At 42.0% G+C, this 26,426-nt stretch overlaps 2 protein-coding genes across 2 annotated transcripts; one reads left to right on the forward strand and one right to left on the reverse strand.

Moving 5' to 3' along the window:
• Positions 1 to 1,981: 1,981 nt before the first annotated feature.
• Positions 1,982 to 2,469, reverse strand: LOC6595377. The gene is made up of 2 exons (XM_002020777.2): positions 2,323 to 2,469; positions 1,982 to 2,269 (listed from the first exon to the last, which is right to left on the reverse strand). The coding sequence occupies exons 1-2, from the start codon at positions 2,452 to 2,454 to the stop codon at positions 2,018 to 2,020; spliced, it is 384 nt and encodes a 127-aa protein (XP_002020813.1). The 5' UTR covers positions 2,455 to 2,469; the 3' UTR covers positions 1,982 to 2,017.
• Positions 2,470 to 7,239: 4,770 nt separating this feature from the next.
• On the forward strand, positions 7,240 to 23,248 carry LOC6595375. Its single transcript, XM_026989027.1, has 5 exons — positions 7,240 to 7,342; positions 14,268 to 14,434; positions 19,838 to 19,974; positions 22,206 to 22,382; positions 22,713 to 23,248. The coding sequence occupies exons 1-5, from the start codon at positions 7,256 to 7,258 to the stop codon at positions 22,823 to 22,825; spliced, it is 681 nt and encodes a 226-aa protein (XP_026844828.1). The 5' UTR covers positions 7,240 to 7,255; the 3' UTR covers positions 22,826 to 23,248.
• The last annotated feature ends 3,178 nt before the right edge of the window (positions 23,249 to 26,426 follow it).

Genomic DNA, 26,426 nt, shown 5'->3' on the forward strand with positions numbered 1-26,426 from the left:
GCAACTTTTCACCGAAGCCCCATCCCCCTCAGCAACGGCATCGGCCTCAGCGCCGACCGACCCCTGCGAAAATGAATAACTTGTGAATTTCTTTGAAAATGACTCGCACAAAGCGAAAAAGAACGTATACGAGTAGAAGGAAGTTTCCTTTTGCCGCTCGTTTGACATGCAGAAAAGGTCGCAGGGCAGCGCACAACACTTGAATTTAATTAAAACAGATTTTGGCTTGTAAACTTTTAAGCTACACAAGCTGCTCCGGATAGCTGCAGTCAGCTGGTTAAGGAGTATCCGAAAGACAACCCGAAGGGATATCTTTAAATACACATTATGAGGCTTAATCAAAATTCATTTGCAACTTTTTGGAGACGAAAGTTTGGTCAGACGGCTGCTATAATCATTGGCTATCATTGGCTGTTTATACACACTCGAACTCCCTTTGATTTATGCTGATTTCTCAATTTTGTTTTTCCTTCTGCTGGTTTTTCCGACGCGACTCGGGCTGTCCCGACTGGTCTGGCATTTTCATTAATTTATTACGGCCAACGGCAACTGATTTCACTTTAATTCAATTTATTTGCCAATACACAACAACAACAGCCACAAGATATAGTATTTATTTCATGCACACGATTCCGATGTCGACAACAGCCCAAGGGCCATGTCAGGACAAAGTCACTTAACTGCTTATCTCCCCGGATTCATCGTCGAAACTAAGCCAAATCTGGCCGAGATGGAGGGGGCGTGGCTTTCTGCTGTATGCTGGAGGTCTGTGTCTGGGTCTGGGTCCGTGTCGAGTCGTCACGCATTCGAATTGTATGAACGACAAATTCATTATAATTTCGCCCCAGAGGAGCAGGAGCAGGAACTGCTCCCTTAACGAGTCCTCCACGGCTCTGGGATCTCTCTGAGTGCGTGCGTGCCATGACATACGCCAAGCGAATTTCCACTCCTCTTGTGGCTTCTGTACTGGTAGAACACTCAGAGATATTACCCCCCACACATCACACATACTGAGGTGCTTCCTGATCCAATATGAAATCGGTTTAAATGCGCCCCAATGTGTCGTTCCTGGATTATGATTGCGAATGTTTATGGCTGCCAGCGAGGGTTGATCCGAATTCAATGTTTACATTTCGAGTGCGCCATATCTGTATGTTTATTTCGTAAGAGTGTAAGGAAAATGGAGAGAAAAGAATAAACAGCTGTGAAGAAGACTACCTTGTATCCAAAAAGTTCTGCAATTCCAGATATTCCATTCTATCCTTTAAGCAAATAGAATATAAACTATAGTCAAACGCTTGCACAATTATTTAAACATACACAGATCAGATCGTGCATACAAAAATATGTGTGCAAGTCTCCAGAATAATAGTTTTTGTATGAATGAGCGAGCAAAGGAAGAGAAAAATGCCTCTCCTTTCATGCACACACAATGTGCCTTTGGCCATGGGCAACAAAAAATTCGTTATGCAGCACCAGAAAATCACTGAAAAATGGTGCTCTAAATTTTCGTCTTAGTCTGCTCTTTTTTAAAGAAAAAAGTGGAATAAAACCCCCAGTTACTTGTTCATGTGTGTAAATGGGAGCATTTTGGGCCCTGTCATTTTTATGGCCCTTTAAGTTTATGTCGAGTAATTCTCGGTTGAAAGGCGAATCTCGAGAGTGCGGCCAAGCGTGGCCAAGACGATGAACGTTTTGTAGGTGTCGAAAAGCAGCATTAAAAGCCTTTCTGTGGTCTTGACAGCGGTTATTGAGTTTATTAATTACTTAATCATTTTAGACTATTCAATTTGAAAGCTTTAGAAGGGCATGGCTGGTCACCTGAATTTATGGGCAACATTTAAAATGTTATGTAGTCAGGTAATGATTTCTTCAAGGAACACACAAAATTATCTCTGCACAGCCTATTTAAATGGATTGACTAATAATTTTCCTGGAAAGTGTGTTTAAAAATGCTGGCAATAATCTTGTTTATGGAGTCATAAAAATTAGCTTTTATTTTATGATTTTTACAATTTTAATGTTTAGATTTGGACTGTTGAGAAGATTTTTTGGGAACCTTTATGTTGTATTCCCGGTCGAGGGTGCGCTCCAAGACATCTTTGCTTATCTGCTGATAAGGGTTGAGGCACGCCTTGACCATCTTTTCGCAGACATCCTCCACAAAGTTATCAGCCATTTTGGCAAACAGATCCAAAGCGTGATCATCCATTGAGGACATTGGGTCGATGGCTTTGACAAATTTAAGAAGATTCTCCTTGCTGACAATCTGCGAAAAAAATTCGTTTTATTATCATTTAATAATAAGTACACGCTACTCACATCGCTGCCGATTTCGCATGATTCGTCACGGGCACTGAGGTCATCGCCGGTGTCATCGCTGGACAGTTCGACGATCACATCCTCTGGCTCATAAGAGTCGACGCTCTCGTCAGAGGAGTAAATGTCGTCCATGTTTCAATGAATTAATTACAGGTAGGTTATCGTCCATGTAAACTGATTGGGGAGAGCAACAGCTAGAACTAGTTGGAAATTATAAGGTCCTCGAAGTGAAATTGATACATCTGGAGCCATTGCATACTTATTGGGGCATACCTCTCCTTAGACTTGAAACTTTCTTTTGGTGCGTTGGCTTTCTGAACTCTTTTCCCTCTGGCAGTGCCATAAATAAAAGTTGTAAGTCGCGCTCTCCGCACCTGAATGGCAGGTCCGCATTGTTGCCGCAGTTTCCCTTTTCCGCTGCGGCTTTTCCTTTGGCCTTTCCCGCTACTTCACTTGTTCGTGAATTGCGCTTTTGATTTATGTCCTGTTCCTGTTCTTCGTTTCACATGCTTCTCTTGCAAATAAATATCAAAAAGCAACAAATTGTGGCCCTGCTATAAACGACCTCTGCTTAAGCCTCAGAATCTGGCAGACGGTGACGACGGCGACGACGACGACGATGTCGCACTTGGAGCTTAATTTTATGCCAGACCTAGTTCGGGGGCAAGGCCAACACGTGCCCAGGTGTCCTGCCAGCCTATTATGCTGTTTGTTCTTTTCGCACAAACCAATGAACAGTGGGAAAAACAACGAACATTTTGGATACAATATTTGTGATTTGAAGTATAAGAATCAAAGTAAGAAGCAAATGTAAAGAATGTTTAAAGATCTATAAATGAACTAAAGGAAAGCTGTAACCTAGTATTTATCCATCCGTATCTAATCTAAAACTACAATTTTCTTGAAACGGTTTTACCTGTAAGATTTTAACAGAGTTCTAGAAGTTTCCTAAACGATTAATTTTCTCCTAGAACACCAAGACCCCGAGGACATACTATGGACTGTTTAAGTGAACCCAGTTTGTATGAAAATTTGTATTCTAATCTCTTTATTGTTTAACCCATAGTAACATATTTTATTACTGTCTAAAATTGTTTGCCGTTATATTTTGTTTCGCATTGCATACTTGGGAGATGCTTCTGGGTGTCCTCGGCTTAATAAAGTCGTCTACTTAAAGCCAACGACAATGACTTTGTGCGTATGTCGCTAGTCAGATGTAGGGACGGAGGAGGACGATGTGGACGCCCCTTTGGCCATGTGTCACACATCCGCATCCGGTGTTGGCATTGGCATTAGGCCGACCGTGCCCCTGCCGCGGTTCCACCCTGGCGTCTGTCGTTTGCCGTTTCCGGCATGCGACTCTTTTATATCGTAGGTTTTATTTGCTCTGTGCACTCTTCTGCCACTGCCATAGCCACAGCCATTTTTGCCTGAATTTTTGTTTCATATTTTGGTCTGTGGTCTTTTTTGCTTAGCACAAAAAGTAAAAGCATTTGCTTTAAGTGTTCCAAGTGCCATAAATTGCACTTTGTCAGGGCCTTTAATCGCTCAAGGCCCCCAATCAGACAGCCATTGTGACTATTTTGAATAGAATCCTGTCCGGTTGAAAGAGGTTAACTTCCTCTAGGAAGCATGACTAGCACATGGAGAGTATGTATGTATTGGAACGTAGAATGTAGAATTTGTCACTTGTGCGGTGCTGACTTTAGTTTTTGGTCAACCCTTTGAATTTGGAGCATGGATAGTGGGTTCCCTATAGAAAACTATGGCATATCGTGAACGAATTTTAAATTTTCATGAAATCAAGTATTTTTTCAGTACAAAATGATTCGGGCCTTATCAAAATTGTAATTATCATTTTATTTTTAATTTGGTTTGTACCAAAATCACTTAAGTGGTTTGTCTTTCATACTTCCATTCTACTCCTTGCAAAGAACAAGCTTTGGAATAAACTTCTTAACAGTTTTCCAGCTTTTGCTCTCTAAAAGTTTGTCCCACACCCACATAATCGTACGAGTATCATATGGATAAAGAGGCCATGAATGTTTCACCCACTTTCTTTTTATGAAGTGCTAATTTGCTGTCGTTGTTGGTATATAAAAAATGAGGGCGTAAGTTGCCAAAATGTTTGAATTAATCACACAGTTGTCAAAATTATTCAAATGTCTTTTATGCCAGAATGTGAATATGAATGTGGGTGTACAGACATGAATAGTTAATACCAATGCCATGGCATTTCCGGTCCTGTGGCTCAGGCTGCCTCCTACCGACTGGCTGACTGTCTGACTGTCTGTATCTCTGTTGGTATGTTCCCGCCCCAGCTTTATATATTGCATGGGTGTAATAAAGCTAATGAGTTTCTGCCATGTCTGGCCCAGTCTCAGTCCTGAACCCGGACCTGGGACCCAGACAGAGGCTAATTCCCAGTCGGTGGCAACATGCACTCGCATTTGCAGGCTTGCTGCCATTAAGAATGGTTTTATTTTACATGATTATGGCATTTTGCTGTTATGTATTTTACATATGAATAATGTATGCCTCGTATTCAGGATCGGAATCAGAATCACAATCCGAGACAGAGTCACAGTCCCACAATTCTCATTATAAACTTTTGCCACACGCTGTAGCTGGGGGCTCAATTGTATACGTATACGCCTCGTGTCTGCCATTGAAATTGATTTAAATCGGAAGAAAGACACTCTCTTGAAACACACACAATTTAACAGAACTTCCATCTGCATCAGATTCGCATTAATGTTTCGTAAATGCAAAGAAGCAACGCATTTAAATTTTTTTTTTTATTTAAGTTTTTTAATTACACTTAACGGTCGCCGAGAACGGTGGCAAACCGGAATGGAAACGAGGTAGAGGAAAAGGAGCAGAAATCCTTTAATAGTCGTGGCGCCATTTCGTCGGCAGCATCGTCGCTTAATCCTTTCGCGGCATATTTTCCAACGCGTCCCGCGACTTAATGAGGCACATTTCCATGCCGAGCACGCGGCTTTCCATCTCCTCCTGCCACAGCTACGGCCAAAGCCAAACAATGAGTATCCTTTGCCGGAAAATGTGACTCTAAGCCAACATATACACGCACACGTCTATTGCCCTTATCTGTTGCAGTTGGCAGTACGCAGGCCGGAGATACTTTTAGTTGGCTTACAGGTTGCTAATACCCACATTTGTGAGGCAAGGGCATTCGACAAAATGTTTCCAGAAAATATGAAAACTGTGAACTTAATGATGGAGAATCCTCGCTTTTGGCTTAAATTTAATTTGCAAACAGGAAATTAATTTTTATTGATTCTAAACAGTAAACACTGTTAATAACCATTTGATGAGGTATGGGATAATCACAGAATAATCTACTAGAATCTGTGATGAAATTGGTAAATTGGAACATTGACAAATATTTTATATACAAGAAAAAGAACATTTTATTGGGTATATGGTAGGCCCTATATTTAAAATCAGGATAACAGCTGCGAAGCCTTTAAATACTTATGAATAACAAATAACTTAATTTCCAACAAAGGTTTCAACATCAAACTAAATGCCCTCTGCACTTTAAAACATTTCAACGTTCTTCCTCTACAGATATTTGAAATGCAGCCAAAAGTGGGAAATATTTTAATGAAAGTTAATTCGATGATTGAATTTAAATTCTCTTCTTTTTTCATAACAATTCAAATTTGATTCTGAGTGAATTTATGGAAACCTTTCCTTCGAGCTCACTGCAGGGAATATTCATGGCTATTTCTGTTGCTAAATTGAGCGACTTGACTGGTTGCAAATAAAGCACGGACTGCAGTCTTGTATCTTCATCTCTGGCAGGGCTAATAGGAAGTTTACCGCCGGTCCTAGCCTGAATCATTTGTTTGCCTTGCTTTCCTGCCTGACGTTGTTCAGGCAGCTTGAACAGTAATGTTCAAGCTCCGGCTGTTGCTGTTGTTTTACTTTTAATGTAATTTCATCGTTATACATGAAAGCCAGTGTCATGGGAAAGGTTAGGCTTGCAGTTGAGAGGTTTGCCTGGAAATAAATAGAGGAAAGAAAGCTTAAACAGACCTCATTGGTTTTACCTGCACAGTGCAACAGGAAGAGTGGAATCTAATTTCATTTCGCTTGACTTTTAGTTTGACATTTCGATCAAAAGGGAAAGAAGGTCAGGATGCAGTTAGTGAAAATGGATGAGAGGTGAATGGAAGCAACCGGAAGCTGGTCGCAAAACTTGTGGCCACGTAGCAGCCAATTCAGGTGCTCAAAGGCCAATGAAGTGCTAACACCTAAAAATGCCAAAAGCGGTTCTGCTGCCAACTGTCGCATCCGGTGCGATTGTTGGCTCTATTGCGATGCCGAGTCCCCAAGCAAAAATCGATATCAGGGCAACAAAATGCAAAACTAAAATCCATCGGAAGAACGAAGGGTAGCAAAGTGACGTACCGGAAATCGGCGGTTCAGCACAATCCCCAATCCCAATGCCGATCCCCCAATTCCCAGTGGCTGAGGTGCCGGAAAGGCGTGTCGATGCGTTCCGGTGTCGCGAGTGGCGTGTCGCATATCGCTGGCATATATGGCTGCTACCCGCCATATTGGTTATGCAATTTGATTCCAATCTCTTTTAACCGCGCACTCACTCAACTCACTCTCAATGTTATTTGTTTTCTACTCGCAGATGGTCATTGGCTCACGTGATGTGATTTGAATAGAGGTCCCGGCTAAGTGCAACAAGCTGCAATTGGCAATTTGCGTGTTGTGCGGCTTGCTTTGATGGATTTGCTCCAATCGGACGTTAGTCGGCATTAAAAATAAGGCCACTTTTCGATTGAATGCAGCAGAGGCGGCAGCAGAATCAGCCCCCGCATCAACCAACAGCACGTGCAACATCTGCAGCAGCAGCAGAAACAACGGAGGCAGCAACCGCAACAAGAACAACATGTTGACAACACACCATTTGCATCATCTGCACCATCATCGAGGCAGCACCGCCGTGGAATTGGACAAGATCACGAATCTAAATACGGTGAGTGTTGGAGTTGGATTCTAGGAAACTGGAAACTGGATCTGGAAACTTCTCTCTAAGGAACTGGTTTATGTTGAAATTGATTTTACATCAAAGATATTGTTTTGAACTTTATTCAAAATACCCTTTGGCAACGCGCTTTTATAGTATGTTTCTCTATAATCAAGTGAATTCTATTTCAAATGTTGATTCCCATCGAAAATCAGGAGCTTTGAGGAGTACGGTAATCCTTTGCCCTAAAGTTTCCTGTAGGAAAGGAAACGTATTGCATTCCCTCCAGCTGTAGCCTTAACTGATTTCAGCAGAATGAATTTAAACATGGCCAACTGGCAATGGGATAGTAAAAGCTGTGATAGGTCTGAGAAAAATCTGCCATTTTTCCAAGCAACTGCGTGGCAGCATCCGCGGAGGAATAATAACAAGATTAAGGGACAACATACATAAGAAAACAAATCCATAATTTCGATATCCCGACTATATGATACCCTTCTCGAGGATGCATTACGCTTCAGCAAAAACAGTACCAACATTAACACAGAGACTTTCAATTGAAATCAATTTGAATCTGCAACCAACGAAAGTTACTCTAGCTCTCAGAGTCGACCCCTTCACTCTACGTTTCCAGAGTATAACAAGCATCCGTCATGCATACGAAGGAAGCTGGCTCACAAAGAACAGATGGGGCTTAACAGATGATGAGTGTTATTGAAAGGATTGCAGGGGTAAGAAAATGAAAAGCACCCAACCCTCCCACTGCCATTTAAAACGAGGCGCTCTTGACCATACACAAAAGTTGTCTAGCTGGAAAATGAAAAATGTGGCTGTGAAAAACGAGAGGGCAGTGGGAGGGCTCAACGGGTGGACTGGCAGCGAAAAGGAAAATGTGAAACACGTTTATTGCCATTCATTATATTCTCGCGAGCTGTTGCGCAAAGTAATGAAGCACTTTTATATGAGGCAGCTCCTCTTTCACGCCCAAACCCACACCACTCAAGCCACTGCCAACATGTTTTTGCTTTTCAAAAACCCAGGACGAAAGGGGAACGTGAGAGAGCCCAGAGTGACGAGCGCTGCTGGCAGTGTGGCTGTTAAGAAAAATCGCTGGCTGTCTTGGCCTAGAGTGGAAATAATAATTTTGGGAATGGCCACTGCAGTTTACCATGGTCCAGTGGGAGGTGGGCAGTGCGTGTGTCCGTGCGTCCGTGCGTGCCATAGGAACTACAACCAATTTTCATTAAATGAGCTCTCTCTGTGCCGCCAATACATCTTCATTAATTTTGAAATAATGTATGGCATGTTTGTGCAGACTATTGGTCGACTCTTCTGTCTTTTTTCGGGGATGGCAGCCAGACCACAATAAAAACTGAAAACTTGTACTTAACTTTACCGGCGAACATTTGTCTCATCCTAAGGGCAAATGAATGTGGGCTTCCCCTTTCTGGAAGGAAGGGGAGCCACAGAACAGGCTAGAAGGCCTTCGGCAAACAAAGGATCGTGTTCAAGGTCCACACGCACACATTAACATTCGTGACTTTTGTTGGTCCGGGTCATGTCACTCTCAATATAGTGGAAAGGTATCCGCTAAGCTGCTCCCCCCGCCTGATTGTCAGTCAGCTTGATTGATAATGTAAACTGAGCAGGACACCCCCACTAGCCATCCGCCATGCGCCACTCCAACCAATCTCATCATCGTTATCCCCGGCTATTGAGTGCGTATCCGTCCATTCGTCTCCGAACAGAGGCAGGGAACTAAGATTCGGACTTGGGTCTAGGCGAACATCTTATCGATTTTGCGGCTTACAAGTTCTTGTTATCACTCACGCAAATGCCCCAAATGGCCAATGAAATTGTTACTTTGATAGGAGTTTGCCCGGGAAATGGAAATGGTTTTCGAATAAGGCGCTATTGCCTTTGATTATTTTCAAGTAGGAAACATTTTGAAAAACATTAGCTATTATTCCAAGAACTTGGATATACAAGATAATACACGGACAACATCTGTACATACACATGCTAAAAAAGTTAAAGGTTTAATTATTTCAGATTTGGAAGAAATTTAGATTTGCTCCAAAGAAATGAGTTTGCTTTTTTCCTTAGCTGGTGCAACAATTTGATTTTTGTAGCAAATACTTCCAAGAACTTAAAGGAATTTAAAAATAATTTCCACTGCCATTCGATTACTCTGAGGCAGGACCCCAAAGTCCTGTGTGTGATCCGACCATAACAGTTGGCCCAATCCAAATTGCTTTCTGCGGCAGCGAGAGTCGAGGTAGGTGGTGCCCCCCTGTTAACGCCACCGTTTTACCACATGAGATCCAATGGTTGTTCGGTACACTTCTCTTCTTTTATTGTTGTTTCTTTCCCCCCACTAGAATGTGGCTAGTAGAATGAGGGAAGTGTACCAACTAGAATGTGGCCAGTAGAATGGGATAGGTGTTTTGCCTGGCGATTGCTGCCAGACACAGTTGACCATTCGATATTGGCCATGTGGGTGGGACAGCTGCGGCATTGTGTTGTATTGTTGCTAGCTGCCCCATGTTGCATTCAGGCTGCCTTAGAGCTGCTACAACCGATTTCGAAACGCTGTAACGAACCTTTGTTGTGCCCTTGAAGAGGGTATTGTGCATTTTTCAAGATGATTAGAATGGTGTGAGGCAGGCTCGTACTGCCATAAGAGCCGTGCTTCGGCAAGGGTATCTTGTGCTTCGGCTAGCCTCCAGTGTTTGTTCGACTTTGAGGGGGTTTTGGGTAATGGGGACTTGGGTTCTGCTGCCAGCTACCGGCTGCCTGTCGACTGTTGAATGGACAGTTGGCTAGTTGGCTGCTTCCTGGGGCCTCCTGCCAGTTCGATTGTAATTATTCTACAGTTCAACTTGTTGGTTCGCTGCCTAATGCGTTTTGCCATTGCACTTTGTTAGTTCTAGCCCCTGTCCCTGTACTGGGGAATGCTCTCCCAGTCTCTGTCTCCGTCTCTGTGTGTGAGTGAGTGTATCTGTAAGTGTCTGTGGGTGTCCCTGTACATTCACAGTTGGGCGATGTGAAAAGCGCATTAGCAACAAGCCGTTATCAAAGTTTTTGCAGCTCGTGTTGCAAATGGTGCGTGTTATTTATTAACTGGAATGGAATATCAGCTGGGCGTGGCACATCTGCTGGCCCTGTGCAGACTAAGAAGGACTCTCATAATCTAAGCTGCCACTTTTCATTTGCATTTACGCAACGCTGTCTATTACAGAGTTTCATTTGGACCGGACCATGTCCCTAAAAATGGAAAAAGTGTGTAAATAATAATCTATACCGTGAGCTGAGACATTTTTAACACTAATTTGAGAATCAGGAATATAAAGCCAGAGTTTTGTTATCATATACATATGTTATGTATGTATGAGTTCTCATATTCTCAGACTAGTCTCATGTTTATGCGACGCACTGTAATCGTTCTGGCCATTGTCACATTGCTGTTTTGGCTCTGGGCAAAATGCATTCTTCAATGTGCGAGCATCCAAAGGACTCTCTCTCTCTGTCTGTCTTATACATACTGACATGTGGACATGCCCACACAATCACTTCGTTACAAACGCTGTCTGTTTTTGTCTCTGTCGGTTCCTCTCTTTTGTATTGCAATTTTAATTTCCGCTTTCACTTTGTCTAGATTCAGTTTTACTCGTCGTCGTTTTCTTTTGTGTATTTGTGTGTTAGCTTTCTCCCTCCCCCTCTCTGGGGCAAAGATGAGTACGGGTACGAGTACGAGTATAAGTATGAGTATGAACATGAGTATGAGGACTGACATCCCATCTCATCTCATATCATTTCCCCGAACTCAAACCGCTGGGGGCTGTCTTTGTCTTGGCATTGTGGCATTTGCGTTTTTGCTGATTTACACTTTCTTTTGGTGGCAGGGCGCGGGAGTGAGTTTTCCCTGCCACAGCCAGCACGTAGCACATGGATTGTGGCATGTGGCACGTAGCACGCATGCAGCTCCGGAGCTTTTTGTTGCAGGCGCAGCGGGCAAGCGCCGGCAGCTGTTTTTCAATTTTCCGCCTCAACTGTTGACGCAAAAGTAGTTCAAAGTGGTTCCATGGAATATACTACTCGTACAACCAGATGAAAAAGAATAATTCATGAATATGCATGTACCCCCTCCACGCTGCCCCATCATTATACACACACGAGCACGAGTAGTATGTACCTTCATTACGGGGATGTACATCTTTTGTGGCACACATTTCAGCTGACGGTTCCATTAAGGCCTCGGCACGGCGCTTATTACTGGACAGCGAGAAACCAAATAACGCGGCAGAAAAACGCTGTGGGAATTGAATTTCCCTCGGACTTATATGAATGGCAGCCGTATGTTCTCTTAGGTGTATGTCCAAAGGTGTGTTTTTGTGGAACGAGCCAGGTAATTTCAGAAATTTTCTGGGGTCTTTTATACCCAGTGCTGGGGAAGACACGGGTATGTTATATTTTTGGTGAAAGTCAACCCGATCATTTACCCACTAACAAATGGTATTCTCTTTAAGGATGGATCGACTGTATGTAGAGCTATAGTCTGCCTATATACATAGCTGTAGTCATGATCCAATGAATGTTAAAGTTAGATTAAAGAAAACAATCTCTTCGGGGATGTTGCCGAGTACCAGGTACCTGATGGTCGCATTACGAACTATCGCCTTCTTACAGGTTTTGTGCTCTGGTTTAGCACTGCTCGTTGGGCGCACTCTGGTGTCCCTTTTTATGCCGGGACCAAAGACGACAAGCGTTTACATCTGGGATTTGCATGTGCTGCATGAACTTTTTGCAATTCTGGTTTCCCCAACTCGGTTTTGGTTGTGTCTTTATCTCAGCCGAGATTTGAGCGTCATATAAAATTTATGCGTGTGGCTTTTATGTGCTTACACCTATGTATATTGAGGTGTTTGTGCGTGTGTGTTTGTGGCTGGCTTTACTAGTGTTATATGTTTTATGAGCCAGCGGCCCTCAGTGGCCTTGGCTCTCAGGTGGCTGAAAAAAAAACCAAATAATTAGGACAGACAACAGAGACAAACATCACTGCTGGAACTCCTTGAGCCAGGGCTTATTAAAGTTGTGGATGAAATATGGCAAAGATTCCTTTTGCAGAGGACTTTATTGGAATTATAAGTGAAGTCCTTCATTAGGTGGAATGAAGCTTCACTAATGTCCTCCATTACCAAACCCTCCACAGGCTTTGAGATGAACTTTTTCATTGAGTTTACTGGAATAGACTCTCCTCAACATAAACTTACAATATAGCCGCATTTCGTCTGTCAATATTGAACAAGTTCAAATCGGATCCACCCAAAAATCCTGACCCACTGAAAAAACAATCAATCCAATAAATTTTGACGCACAGGCAACAGCTGATGGTGGAAAAGTTTTGCCTATGCCCCTGCTTTGGGAATGATTACAAAGCCATGGCCCCGCCCATAAGATCCGCCCCAGCTTAGAAAAGTTTTGAGGAAATATCGTACTGGCAGCACTTTCAATAAGCAATTTGGTTAAGTGCTGCCTCTGACACTGCCTCTGGCTCCGGATGCGGCTCCAGATCTGGCTCCGGCACTGTCACGGCACGGTCCATCCTCCTTCTTTCGGCATTGTCAAGCCAATGCCATCAATATGACTAATCATGCATATATTTCATAAAGCTGTAAATCCTCTCAATCTCCCAATCCTCCCTTCCAGAAATCGCACACAGCTGTTGGCCCCAAATTGAGTCAAGCCACAGAATTCACTTTGCATTCGCAGTGTGGGCGTTTCAGGCGTTCGAGGATTATTAAAATTACGCATACGCCGCGTTTTAAATGAAGTGCCCGACCAGATATAGAGAGGAGGTGGGCCGTACTGCTACGTGGAAAATGAGGTTGCCAGAGTCAACCATTAATATTTAAACGTGCTGCTTAAAATATATGTGGGCGTGGCACGCACACACGTGTGTGTGTGTGTTTGGGGGGGGGGGGGGGGGGGGGGGGGGGGGGGGGGAGATTGGCATTGGATTTGTGTGAGTAATGCGGAAAATTAGGCCTATGACTGACTTAAAATTAACTTGGCGGAGGTAGCAAAAGAAAATTTAATTAAAATAGAGCTGCCATAGGAAATACTGTTGCTGATTGATAAACTCGGATTGATTACGCTTAATTGGAATTAAATAATAGGACCTACAGCTTGAAAAAGGGATAATGCTTAGAAAAGTTTATCTGAAACTGAAAAATATCCCAAACATAAACATTTCCCATTACAAGGAACTCCTACTCCAATATTCTATACCAGAACCTATCAACATTTCGCAAGTACTCAAAATTTGTTTAAAGACAAGCCAATACCCTTTGTTAGTGCCCAGAGTATAGTCTGTAGTCAATAATAATTGACTTAATACACTTTTCAGCAACAGCTCTACCCTTCTCATACAGATCCATGAGAAGGCTAACCAACCCTAGGAGCAGTAAAAGGGAGCCATAATAATCCTTGCATTGCCGGGCATTTTAATTTTTATGAGCCCGATTTGGCCGCAGGCAAAGGCAAAGGAATTAAGGCTCGATTGCCCGATTCATTTGCCGCCTCCGTTTCGGCAATGAGCCGTAAAAAGGGCAGCAACAAAAACGACAGCAAAAGCACCAGCAGCAGCCGCCGCTTCAGTTTTATCTGGCTGGGAAAAGTCCCAGAAATTTTCTTTGGCTGAACGAGCAGCCGGGGCCGGGGCCTGAACAAATAGGCTACTGCCTGCGGTTGTGCAAAAGAGGGTTCCCGGAGCCTGTTGGCTCTGCATAAATTAAAATATGTAATGTGTTATATGCCTGGTCTAATAGAGAGCTTTGGCATAAATTAAGCATCAGTTGGCTGTCGTTGACCCTGGCTCTATGGCTAGATGGCTTTATATACTGATGATATATACTGACTGGTGTACTTTCAGCTCATCGTGGAGATCAACAGCCATGTGGCACTGTTTCGCGATATGCTGATACACGTGGGGCAGGCCAAGGATTGCCCCGAACTGCGCGAGAAGATACGCAAGCTGCGTCGCACCTGCGTGGAGGCATTCAAGCACACCGCCCAGATACTCCTACCGCAGGTCAAGAGGTAAGCACATACCATCTGCCACCACGCATCCTCCTATCTAAACAGTATTTGGGTACACTCAAGGGATCGCATTAACATAAACATAAACAGAAACGTGTGTGTGACATTTTAGGACCTTCTTTTCCATTTCCTTTTCCGTTTCCGTCTCTCTATCTGTATGTGAGTGTTTTATGGAAATGTATGCAAATCTAATTGCAGTCAAATTTACTAGAGAGCCCAAAGAATGATGGATGAAGAGTGTTGTGGGTGCTGCGGGTACTGCGGGCGGAAAGGATAACATAAATAACAATTTGTTGGACTCGGATTGAAGCCAAGCCTCCCGGTATGCTCTCGAAATGAGTTAGTGGCTGACTTTGAAATTCAATTTCAAAATGCTGCATAATTTATCAGCTGTTTCCTCTATAGAGAGACGGGAGAGCAGTGTGGGGCAGGACCCTCCCCTTGCTGAACAGCAAAAGTTAAGCCGCTTCGGAAGAGCACAATGTTTGGTAATTTTTTTCATTAAAACCCATGAAAGAGAATATGTGCGATTGCAGCCATGAAAAGTATTGTGTGAAGAAAAAAGTTGTCCAGCAAGTGAGCACTCGTACCAGCTGCCACCGATGCAGCTCCCGTTTCGGTTCCGTAGAATTTTCAGTGGTCCCGGTCCCCCAGCTCTGGGCTGTCTGTTTACCGACTTCAATTTATTGATTTATGCCCTGGCTGAAGCATAAAATGTTACAAAATTGAAATCCCATGTGGATGCCACACATGTGCCATTATCGCACCCCCAAAACTGACAGAGACAGAGCCAGATCCAGAGCCAGAGAGAGAACTTTTTTGTTAACAAACAACTTGAGGAAAATTTCATATACATAAAATATTTGTAATTTCCGACACACAATCCATAGAACGTGCTGTCCTGTCAGAGTGTTGTGTGTCTGTCATATGCTTTTTTGGGGCTAGAACTTTGGAAGCACACCACGGCGGCATGTGACAATGTGATTTATTATCGAGCAGACGCTTTAAATGTCACTCTAGAGTCTAGAGTGGAGAAATGTCAATAAACCGATACAAGCAGTCGCATCAGCATTTCGTCAATATGTATGCTCGTAGGCAAAAGTGCAGGACCCTAAGGAAATGGCAAAGGCAAGAGCAAGTCCGGAGGAAACGACAGTTAAATTGATGATTGGCTGGCAGTCAGCCAGAGCAAAAACAGTAGCACAAAAAAGAGATTTCAATTAATTTCTGCTTTATTGACACAAATGAACGACTCCGAAGAGCAGCTTGACTTCTCGTTCTCCTACTTTTCGGGATATCATTGAGCAGGTTCCTTTTTCGAATGGGCGCACATGGCGTATGAGTGACGACAATGAATTAGCGAAGCGACAGAGGCTGCTGCTTCAAGGTCCTCCCCAGCCAGGGCTGAAAGTTAAATTGAAAGTAAAAGTAAAAGTTAAAAAAAGCAAAATGTATGCTCCCAAAAATGAACAAAAGGGAGCAGAGCAGATATCGAGTGGAGGAAGCAAAAACTTCAGACGCAACTTGACAATGACACAGCCAAAACTTTCAGACAGTGCTTCGTTGTTTCGTTGTTTCGTTGTTTGGTTGTTTGCTGCTGTTTTGTGTGTTTGTAAACACATGCATCACATACATGCATGTCAGGCAGCCAAAGTCAAAATAAAACTCAAACGAGAGAAGGCACACAACAAGGAAGAGAGACAAAATAACAAAAAGCCAAGAAATACTTTAAGTTGGTAGTCTCGCCATATAGAATACTGAATACCCTATGCAGTGCTGGAATCTGGAGTGCAGATTTTGGTATGGTTTCCTCCAGTGTACTTCATACATTTTATAAGCAAACCGCAAGGTTTGATTTATAATAACTAGAAGTCCCATTTAGCTCCAACTTGTATGGTTTCCTTAGTCAAACATCATGACAAAGTTGTAATACCTGGTGGACCACACGCTAGCAAATGATTTGGCTTTCCCTTTGAGAGCGCGAAAGACAGAGCAAAAAGCTCGACTCGGCTCGGCTCCGACTACCTTGGAAGAGACACTCTGACATTCGCTTTGCTCGAATCATTCCCATTCCCATTTCCACTTCCACTTCCCCATCCACCTCCAGTTCCATTTCCATTCCCGAGGTTGGAGAGGGTGGCAGCACTTTGCCGACTGCCTTAAGTGACTGATAGTTGTTTGCCTGGTTGTTTGTTTGCCCAGCCGTACGTACATATCCTTGGAGGCGACGTTCGGTCCATTTCCCGTGTTTGGGTTTGTCTTCCTGTTATCTATCCATCTGTCTATTTGCCTTCGCTTACTTCGCATTTGTTCTGCTGTTTGTCCTGTAGTTATGTCCTGTTGGTAGTTGTTGCTAAATTACTATCGCCATCGCTGCCGTCGCCTCTGTTTTAACTACTGTCTTCGCCTTGGATCTGCTGTTTTGACAGCAAGTTAGTCAACAAAATCGCCAGGGTCTGGGGTCTGGTCTCTGGGCTCTAAGCAATCCCGTCTGCTGGGCAATGCAACGTCATGTTTGTGTAAGCGCATTTCCTCTGTAAATAATACTCGGACGTCTGCTCGGAGTTCTCCTTACTTGGCATTAGTCTCAGTGCAGTGGTGGCACTCCCACGGCACACAATTGCTTACGGCCTGAGAGAAGAGCATAAGACAAGGGGTGTGCCCCTCGGGTCCCTATCAAAGCCAAAGCCAATCTCATAGAATTCGTCGATGGCGTTGTCTGCGGCTATGTGTCGGAAATTTTATGTTTCCTGCATCTGCTGCGACCACTTCAGTGGGACAGAAGCGGGAAAAATGTGCATAAATGTGAGAGATAGGAGAAGAAGTGGTGGACCCGATTAAGTTTTATTAAGAGTACGACAGCAGAAAGGATTGTGGAACCACCTTTCCCTGATATACTTTCTTTTACTCCAATTTCTCAATTTTCCATTCCATTCCATAGTCCTTGGGTTTGGTGCTTTGCTGCTCCTTCTGTTGTATTGTTTTATTGTCGCTGTCGGCAAATTCCGTTTATTATTTCGACACTTGATGCCGGTTCCGGGACACCGGATGATGTGCTGTGGTCATGTTAGTGAAAATGACAGAATATTATTGAAAGACTGAGCTCCCGGCACATCGGCACACCACCCCTGGAAGTGGGTCAAGTTTCGAAATTACTAGTAGGTCCGCAGATTCGACGTAGCTGAAGACTTTCATTTTTAGAATTTTTTTTTCCCTTGGATGTCTGCTGTTGGATGGACAGCATCGTAAATTGCGGCAATTTTAACAACTTTATACAAGCTGCAGTTAATAACTTCGATTGGGCAGACAAACGGCATTGAGATACTTTGATAAAAGCGCTTTATGAACCTCCCCCTGCGTATATTTGTGTAATTCTCCCCAAATTTCATTGGGTCGTTTCGCTTTGGGTCTAGCATTGGGGAAAAAGTAAAAAATATTTTACTGTTATTTGCAATAAATGAATGTAACGTCCGGACTGTAATCAAGACCAGCTGCTGACAATGGTCTGCCCGTACCCGATTTTCCTTCTTTTTTTCCTTCCTCTGTTCTGTTCTCTGTCCTTCGCTCTTTGCCTTCATTTTTTCTGGGGGATTTTTGGATGCTTTGCAGATTTCGTTTCGTTGCTTCAACTTATTATTGCGATATTGTTGGCGTTGTTGGTGTTGTTGGTGAAAATGACCCACGTTAATGTCCGCGCACCGCAATCTGCCAGAATAACGAGAGATGCTCCCTTCCACAAAGTAAGAGTGAGATGGAGAAATCATTAAAACATTTGCTCTCTGGCATTTACAGCTTGCAGTTTTTCACAGGAAATCGCTTAGCATTAATTTGATTACATTTTAAGCATATTAAATATCTTGAAAGTGTTTCTTTTTTGTTAGCTTGGTCAAATATATATGGTATCGTTTAATATAGCAATGTCTTAGTGTCTTTACTATTTAGAAGGAATATTTTGACATTATTCGAAAGATTTACTTTGTCTGGCATTCCGCATCATTATTTTACCCAAGCAAGCGTAATTTTTTTCTTTCGGTGGAACAAAAAGTATTTACTTATTTGTTGAGGAAATTATTAATAATACTAATAGGCTAAGCAGCATTTGTGCTTCCCACGTATAGGAGACTTTTTGCTGAACAAAAGCCGCACTCAAAATAAAGATTGTGCTTAGCCTACTCCACCACCAATCAACTTCCGCTTGAGAGCCCATCGAACCCACATCTAAATCGCTTTAAGCTGAATCCTGTACAAAAACTCTCCCACACTTTTAGATGTACGGACCCATACACACGCCCACACGCACACACGCAAGACACCTTGGGAAAGATTAATTCGCAATTTATTTGCTTTAATGCCCGCCAGAAGGAGGTCAGAGTCGGGGGCGGAGTCAGAGGACACGGCAACACTTTCAGTGCCGGTTGGGATGGCGGGTAATTCTGGTAAAATATATATTTCTCATTTCCAGCTATGCGGCACCGCCCGCTCCACCTCCACAGAGTTTAGGCAATGCAAAAGTAATTTTCAAATTGAATTTATTCCTGTGTTGCTGTAAATATGTTTATGGCAATTTATATTTGTGTCCCATTCCCCACCACTTGGACCTGAGTTTTGGATACCTACCCCACTCATAATTGCCCTGTCTGCGTGGCAGTACTGCTCCCAAAACTGGAATTAATGTCAACTAAGCAGCAATTTGCGAACCGACTGTAAATTCCGAGTGTTTTCCAAATGAGTTATGCCGCTCGTACAATTGCATAAATTATTCAGGAAGGTAAAACTTGAAATTGCTTTCTGGTGTTGATCGTAGATTAGACAAAATTATAGTGTACTCATCGCCCAGTTAAAAATTGCGAAAAATGGAACACTATATGGGCTATAATTTCTTTAATGCTAAATAAATTGGTGGGGAATATTACTATGTCTTAGCTGAATCCTTCTTGCTTCAGTAGTTGTCCTCTTATTTATTTTCCATCGCTTAAAATCCATCGCTCGAAAAATGTAATTCCTGCACGAGAACATAAAGTTGAACTGCAGATTAAACAATCGAAAATATCATTTAAAAGTCGAACGGAAATGAATTAGTTTGTCGCCACTTGATGACCCTCGTTCTGAGCTGAGCTCTCACCCACGACATAAAAAATGTCATAAATTCATATAAATTTCATTTTACAATTTTCGCATGCAATTTGGCGTGCCACAAATGTGGCCCACACAATGCGGCATTCCAGTTCTGCAATATCCCACACCCACACACACACACACTCACAGACACATACATACATACATACTCGTATATATATATATATATATATATATATATATATATATATGTATATAAATATATACATATAGCGAAAGAGAATCCTGATGTTCACATTACCTTGCATTGCCATTGTTTTTTTGCAGCGCCATGGCCGATGGCATACTCACCGACAACCCGCACTTGGTGCTAGTGTTCTACATGGCCCAGTTATTCCTACGTGAACTTGTGAAAAGTTATCGTCTCATACAGGTCGTGCCAATGGATATGTCGGGCTATTATGGTAAGTTTAATTCCGCACCAACGCACGATTTGCCCTACATGGTGGGGCACCCATCTGGGGTGCACTGGGGACTGGTGGGGTTTGCGTTGAGTTTTGGTTGGGTTGCTAGTTGGCAGGAGACATGTTTCAGCTGTCGCCTTGCAGTTGCGGGTCATTGAAAATTTGCTGTTGTTAGCAAATGTCAAAGTCAGACAAGGACCCTGGCACTTGGAGTTGCGTTTGGGGCTACATAATTGGTACAAACTGGGTGCTTTCGTTGCCAATTGGATTCAGTGATGTTGAATGCTTGCGAACATTTGAAATCAGTTTAGTTTACAATTTATCGTATCCCAGTAGCTAGTAAAGGAGCAAGGTTAACTTAATTAGTGACCAAAAACGTGTCTTACAGGCTTCCGTCAAATGTACAAACGTTAATTGATAAGTACTGAATACTGACTGCCATTTCGAAGTTATTGGTATTCGATATTACTGATGTTTCAATATTGCACTTTTGTGAAAGCTCTTATGCTTAATTTTTCTTTAGTTGGGCTCGATTTTTCCTAGGATTTTTCAAGGATGCATTCACTCGTTCGATCGCCCACTCACCAAACAGAAACTCGTAGGAGCACACGTTCAAGAATTGTTTGGCAGTGAAGTTGCATTCCACTCGAGTGCCACTCGCTCTGATTGGCATTCTTTGGCCATGTTTAATGTGGACGTGCGAGTGCAAATATGCACTCGAACGTGGACACGGATTCTGACTGATTTGTGTCCGTTCTGACCATGGTAACTCCAATTGTCGGGCAATACAAATGCGAATGGCAAATGCCAATTGCTGATCATACATTTTTAAATTGTAACCGCTGCACTGGGGCCGGATACCCGCTGTCAATACGGTGAGAGAGTGCGAGAGTGCGAATAAATATTTACAGAGTTTCTGCCAGAGTCAGGTTCGGGGCTGTTGGTGCTAGCCCTGTTGGTGCAGCGAATTTATGGCCATCTCCTCCCCATCCCCATCAACAAACAAAATTTCTGCAGTGCCAGGCAAATGCCATCACCGCAGAATAAGCTATAAAAAATTCAAAAATTGAAAACAATTTTTTTCTCTGTTTTTCTTTTGTAATTGCCAACAAAAATATTCACAATCAGTGGGGAAAAGTCTGCAGGGGGCTGGGTGCCTTTATGTGGGCCTTTAATTATTGCCATGGCAGCAAAAATTCATTGCATTCCAGTGCTTAAGTCGGGCAACAACTGGGGCAACTGTAGGGTATTGCGAGCACTCGCTGATACCTAATAATAGGCTTGAATTATGGAACGAATGAAAAACAGGAGGAAAAATAGGTCGGTCTAACTACCAATCAATCAGTCTTATATTATACATCTATACGAATACAACAGACACTTGTTTGCTAACAGTACAGGGTATCAAAAGTATCAGGCAATGAAGGCTGCCATTGTCAACCCGTGCATTCAATATATTTTTATTTGTTATATGAATATTGCATATACAACAACATGTCTGATCGAATAGATTTCAGTGTATTGATGTTTGAATCTCAATAGTTTTTGAAGTGACTGATACTTTTCATCGATTTTTCATGAAGATTGATATATGATCGGAGAGACTACTGATGGCTGTATATGCAGCAATCAATCAAAGACGAAAAATGGAGAATTGTGTATATTTTGTCGAGTAAAAGTTTAATTCATTGTAATTGAAATATGTAAAGTTATAAAATCTGTACATCTTTATAATCCATCAAATCAAAGTCATAATTGTTTGACCATTAAATTAGCCAAAAGTTGGTGCCAAAATAAGTTTTGAGGGTTGAAACAGTCAGAGAAACAAGCATCAAAATGTACAAATATTTACCCCAAACAGAGAACAAATCTAATGAAGCAACAAACGCAAATAAATAAATGTTAAAAAGGAGGATGAAAAGCAAACCTCAAAGAAAAATGTTTGCATAAAAATGAATGAAACAAATAAATGCGAGTTCTTGTTTGTGGCTGCGGAAAAGCCAAACAAAATAATTCATTTTATTGCATTGCAAAGGAGATTTGTGAATAGAAGCCCGACTTGCGGCATCGTTGCTCTGTTCCGGCTTTGTATTTGTGTGGTGCAGTTGCAAGGAAGCAGGGTAGTGGTAGTGTAGAGCAGGGCAGGGTACGGGTACGGCAACCACTTGACTGTGGGATGCCTCACAGCTTATCACTTTATCCTGATTTATGCCTGCTTTATCGCACCACAGAGAACCGCGCGGGGCCCTCGAACCTGGGGAATGTCATAAGCCAAATATTGTTGTGCAAACAATTTACGCCCGACTTCAATGAGGAGGAATTGTGCAGCATCACAAAAGACTCGCAGGACATTGCCGTTCTACTCTCCGAACTGCAGGAGTACATGCCACAACATGAGGCATATTTGGGTGAGTACGCGTATGCGCAGGCTCCCTGTTACTTCTGCTGCTGCTGCTGTTGCACTGCCATCGTCGTGCACTTTGATATTTAGCCAAGGCCCGACGGTAGTGACACTCAGCGGAGACGAGACCGGAGGCCGTTGGGCAAACAAAATTGTATAGCATACAAAAAAGGCCAAAGCGGGGACGTCGACGGCGACGGCGATGGCGATGGCGACCCAGCCATTAGTGTAAATGTGTTTCTCCGTTTGTCCTGTTGTATTCTGTATTCAGGGACTCACACAGCCTCATTCATTAATCAAACTAAATGCTGGCTACTCTTTCACTTGCTGTTTGCAGAAAGGAACGCAGCCCTGGACACCACTGGACCCTGGCAGGCCAAGAGGCGCCAAAACTATATCTGCAAGAACATGAGCCTACTGTGCTGCGTCTCAAGGCCCAACTATCTCTGAGAGCAGGCCGACAGTGTTTAAGCTCCAGAAATGGTTCCCAAAACACAGCCGCACTCATACTCTACTTATATCAATTACTAAGCTAAGACTAAGATATATACCATATAATACTTAACAATAGAACATGTTACAAAAGGATGTACAACCCTCTAGAAGGAGAAGAAACAGAGTCAGAAGAAGTTTCAGAAGTGAGCCAGAAATAAAAGAAGGATCAGAGGAAGGAGTTACCCAATTAGCATTGTACTATAATCAAAGGAAGTGCAAAGGACGCAATGTTTATCTTCGTGTGTATAATCAAAGTTAATTATGCTGCATATACAATATTAATGTAAAACGAATTACAAAAAAACGATATAGATATATTCATATATAGAGAATTTCAGCTATTAGAGTTCAGCAAACATTTATGGAGAATACAATTAGCATATAAAGCCAGTTAAGACTTTTTAGGCCTGTAAATGACAGTCACTGTAAACTTACACATTATTTATCATATACTAAAGTTATCTAAATACATAAATCCTTGAGTTAACATTACGATTAGGCTGAGGCTGAGGTCGGGCAGGACTTGGTGCTGGGAGCAAGGCAGTTAGGTTGTAGTTCCATACGAATATGAATGTAGCCTTCGTAATTAAGTTGAAAGCCTCGGCAGGCACGTGCTAAAAAAAAAGCAATAAAACACAGTCTTGTTAAATCAAACACTGAAACATACTCCTTAGCAAATAGAATTTTATTCGGAATGTCTCTAGGTTTCTGTTTGATCATTTCAGGGTTTTCAAAGCACAGTACCTAAAAAAACAAACAAAAAACAAAAAAACAACAACAACAAACGAGCAACATGTGACCAATGAAAATATAACTAAACAAAGGATGAACAATCCATTTTATTCAATCAAATATTCATACCATTAAATATAATAAAACACAAATCCCGTGGACAGACATAAATAAGCAAACAATAAATTTCAATCAACAAAGTTTTTGTAAATTGAAATGAAACAAAATTAGGTTCCCGCAAAAGTTCAAAATAATCGCAACACGTTTTTTCAAGTAGTCACAAAATGAAATAATATTATGGGTCAATTAGTAGTGTTTTGTGGAGGACTTACAGCAAATTTCCTCCGTTTTCCGTTTTCCATTTTTCAGGTATTCGCCATATATGTATTTAAGCTGACTTTCCCGCTTCCCCATGCAAATGTAACGCAGTTATTTTCATTAAACTGACTCGACGAAATGCTGCCTGAAATAATAAAATGCAGCAGTCGGTTGCAAATGAATTTATTGCAAGGTCGAAATGAATAATTATGTGTTTATTGTGTGTTCGGTTGCATTGAGAAGGCATTAAAATAGTACCAATTATATTTTGTTTTGCAAATTAAAATATGCTTTTAAAGACCGGATAAACTCGGTTTGATTTTAAAAATTTACGTGCATTTTTGTTCCGTATGTTCTGCATACTTAATGCCAATTAATTGAACGATATAAACTGAACTGCTGGGAGCTGGGCAGATTTCAGCATTATAAATCAATTTTCAGGCCAATGAAAAACAAAAATCTCTATCGCAAACCGCGCTGCAGCAGACAATGGAATTGTAAAAGTCTGTAAGAATCCCTGAAACACAATGAGACAAGTGCATGGCAAATGTTTGTAAAATGTTTGAGCTCAACAATGGATACAAACATATATATACCTACTTCAACTACTACGAGAAAAAACAGAGTACAGAGAAATTCCATACGTATAAAAAATATAATAATATATATTTATTTATTGATTCGATTCGATTGTAGGCATAAATCAAACACCAAACAAATTTACACGTCTTTATAGAGGATAGAGTTCGATAGAATGTTTATGATATTGATAATTATTTATCTGTATATGAATGTATATTGCTTAGATCGTTGAATTAAGTATTCCATCAAACCAAATAAAGCAACAACTCGTGATTGTTATATGATATTCATATAAGGATTATCTGTATGTATTTACTAAATGTTTGTTCTTGTTGTTTGCAACCAAATGCCATTGAGAAGCAACGCGAAAACTCACACAGAAACACTAGCAACAAATAAAAACCGAAAAACAAAACTGGGTACCAATCAAATATAAATAAAGCTATTTTTAGAGAAACAAAAACATAGAAGGTTTTCTTTACTCTTTACTTTCCGTTTCCTTTAAGCCTTGAACAAATCGAGGAAAGACTGCTGTTAGCAGCAGCCCTTCTCTGGGGCGAAAAGCGTTAAATTGCGGGCCAACGTGTAACGCAAAATTTATTATACTTCATAAAAGAGCGATTAATGTTTATAGATGTGATTTTATCACGAAAACCCATGCCACGATATAAGGGTATACGAGTAAGTATTAAAACATGGGGATTTTGATGGTGGGAATGGGTGTTACCACTTTCAGAGCACTTTCAGGGTATTCCGTTTCAGACGCTTTGTTCAAATTGGTTGATTTATTTATTTTATATATTCTAAATAGGTGTTGCTTGCTTAAAAATGTTATTAAAGAGGTTAAATCACCTTTTTCCCCAAAGAATCAAATTATTCTCACCTCAATAAATTCGACCATTTTCTTTTCGTTTTTATTGTTCCACGTAATCCTTATATACTCTTCTATATGTATTCCCATTACATCAGCTGCATAAAATGGCTAAGCTAAAATACTTCAGGGCCTGCCAGGCAGTCTACGTGCCAAGGCATTAAGGGCCAGCCAACGTGTTCGACAATAGATACGTCTTAATCAATCTTAAACTGATGTCAGCTTCCTAAGAAGCCTTCTTCGTGTTTATTTTAAACGCACTTTCAGGCAGCTTCAGATAAGCTCAGTACTCGCGGAGAGTACACAGATGTAGAGGGAGCTCGGTTTAAAAGTTGCAGCCAGGAGCCAGGAGGCAGGACACCGGCAAATGCAAATTGCATGGTCACGTAGGTACGGCGTCAAGAACTCTATGTAAATTAGTTGAAAAAGTTGTACGAAAGCGTGCTTGCGATTGCCTTTTGATGTGGTTACTGGTGTGGGATCGGGGCCTTGGGGCTTGGCTTTGGGTTTGGTTGAAACAAGCCTACAAACTCGACCTCCATCGACTACGTGCCGCCCTTTCCAAAATGCTTCATTCACCGCACACACTTCGACACCTTCGTCGTTTCGATGGCATACCTGTGGTTGCGACTCCTACAGTGGCGCTGGCTGCCACAGCAACAGCGACGCGATACGGCTTATCTTTCAGTCAGACGTGAGGTGTTAATAGATTTACGTGGCTGACGTGCGTTCGTGTGGCACCAGCATTGAGAAATGTACTTGCCACAATTCAAGTCCCAGTTCTCGTACTCGAGCGCTCTGCTGAGGACTGAGGACTGAGGACTGCCTGCGGCTCCCAATGACAATGGGGCACGCATGCCATGCCATACCACTTGCGCCTCATTATGCCCCACAATGAAATGAAAATAAAAAGTAAAACAGCCGAAAATAAGGAAGAGAAAGATTTGCAATTCAAAGTAAAAAGAAAAGAAAGAAGGGAAAACAAAGAAAGTTAAAACAGCAGAAATACAACAGACGATGGCGTCAAAAGTTGGCTAAGCAAAACGGAAGTTG

This window comes from Drosophila persimilis, unplaced genomic scaffold, assembly GCF_003286085.1.
Source record: "Drosophila persimilis strain 14011-0111.01,24,50 unplaced genomic scaffold, DperRS2 tig00000191-arrow-pilon, whole genome shotgun sequence".
Lineage (NCBI taxonomy): Eukaryota > Metazoa > Arthropoda > Insecta > Diptera > Drosophilidae > Drosophila > Drosophila persimilis.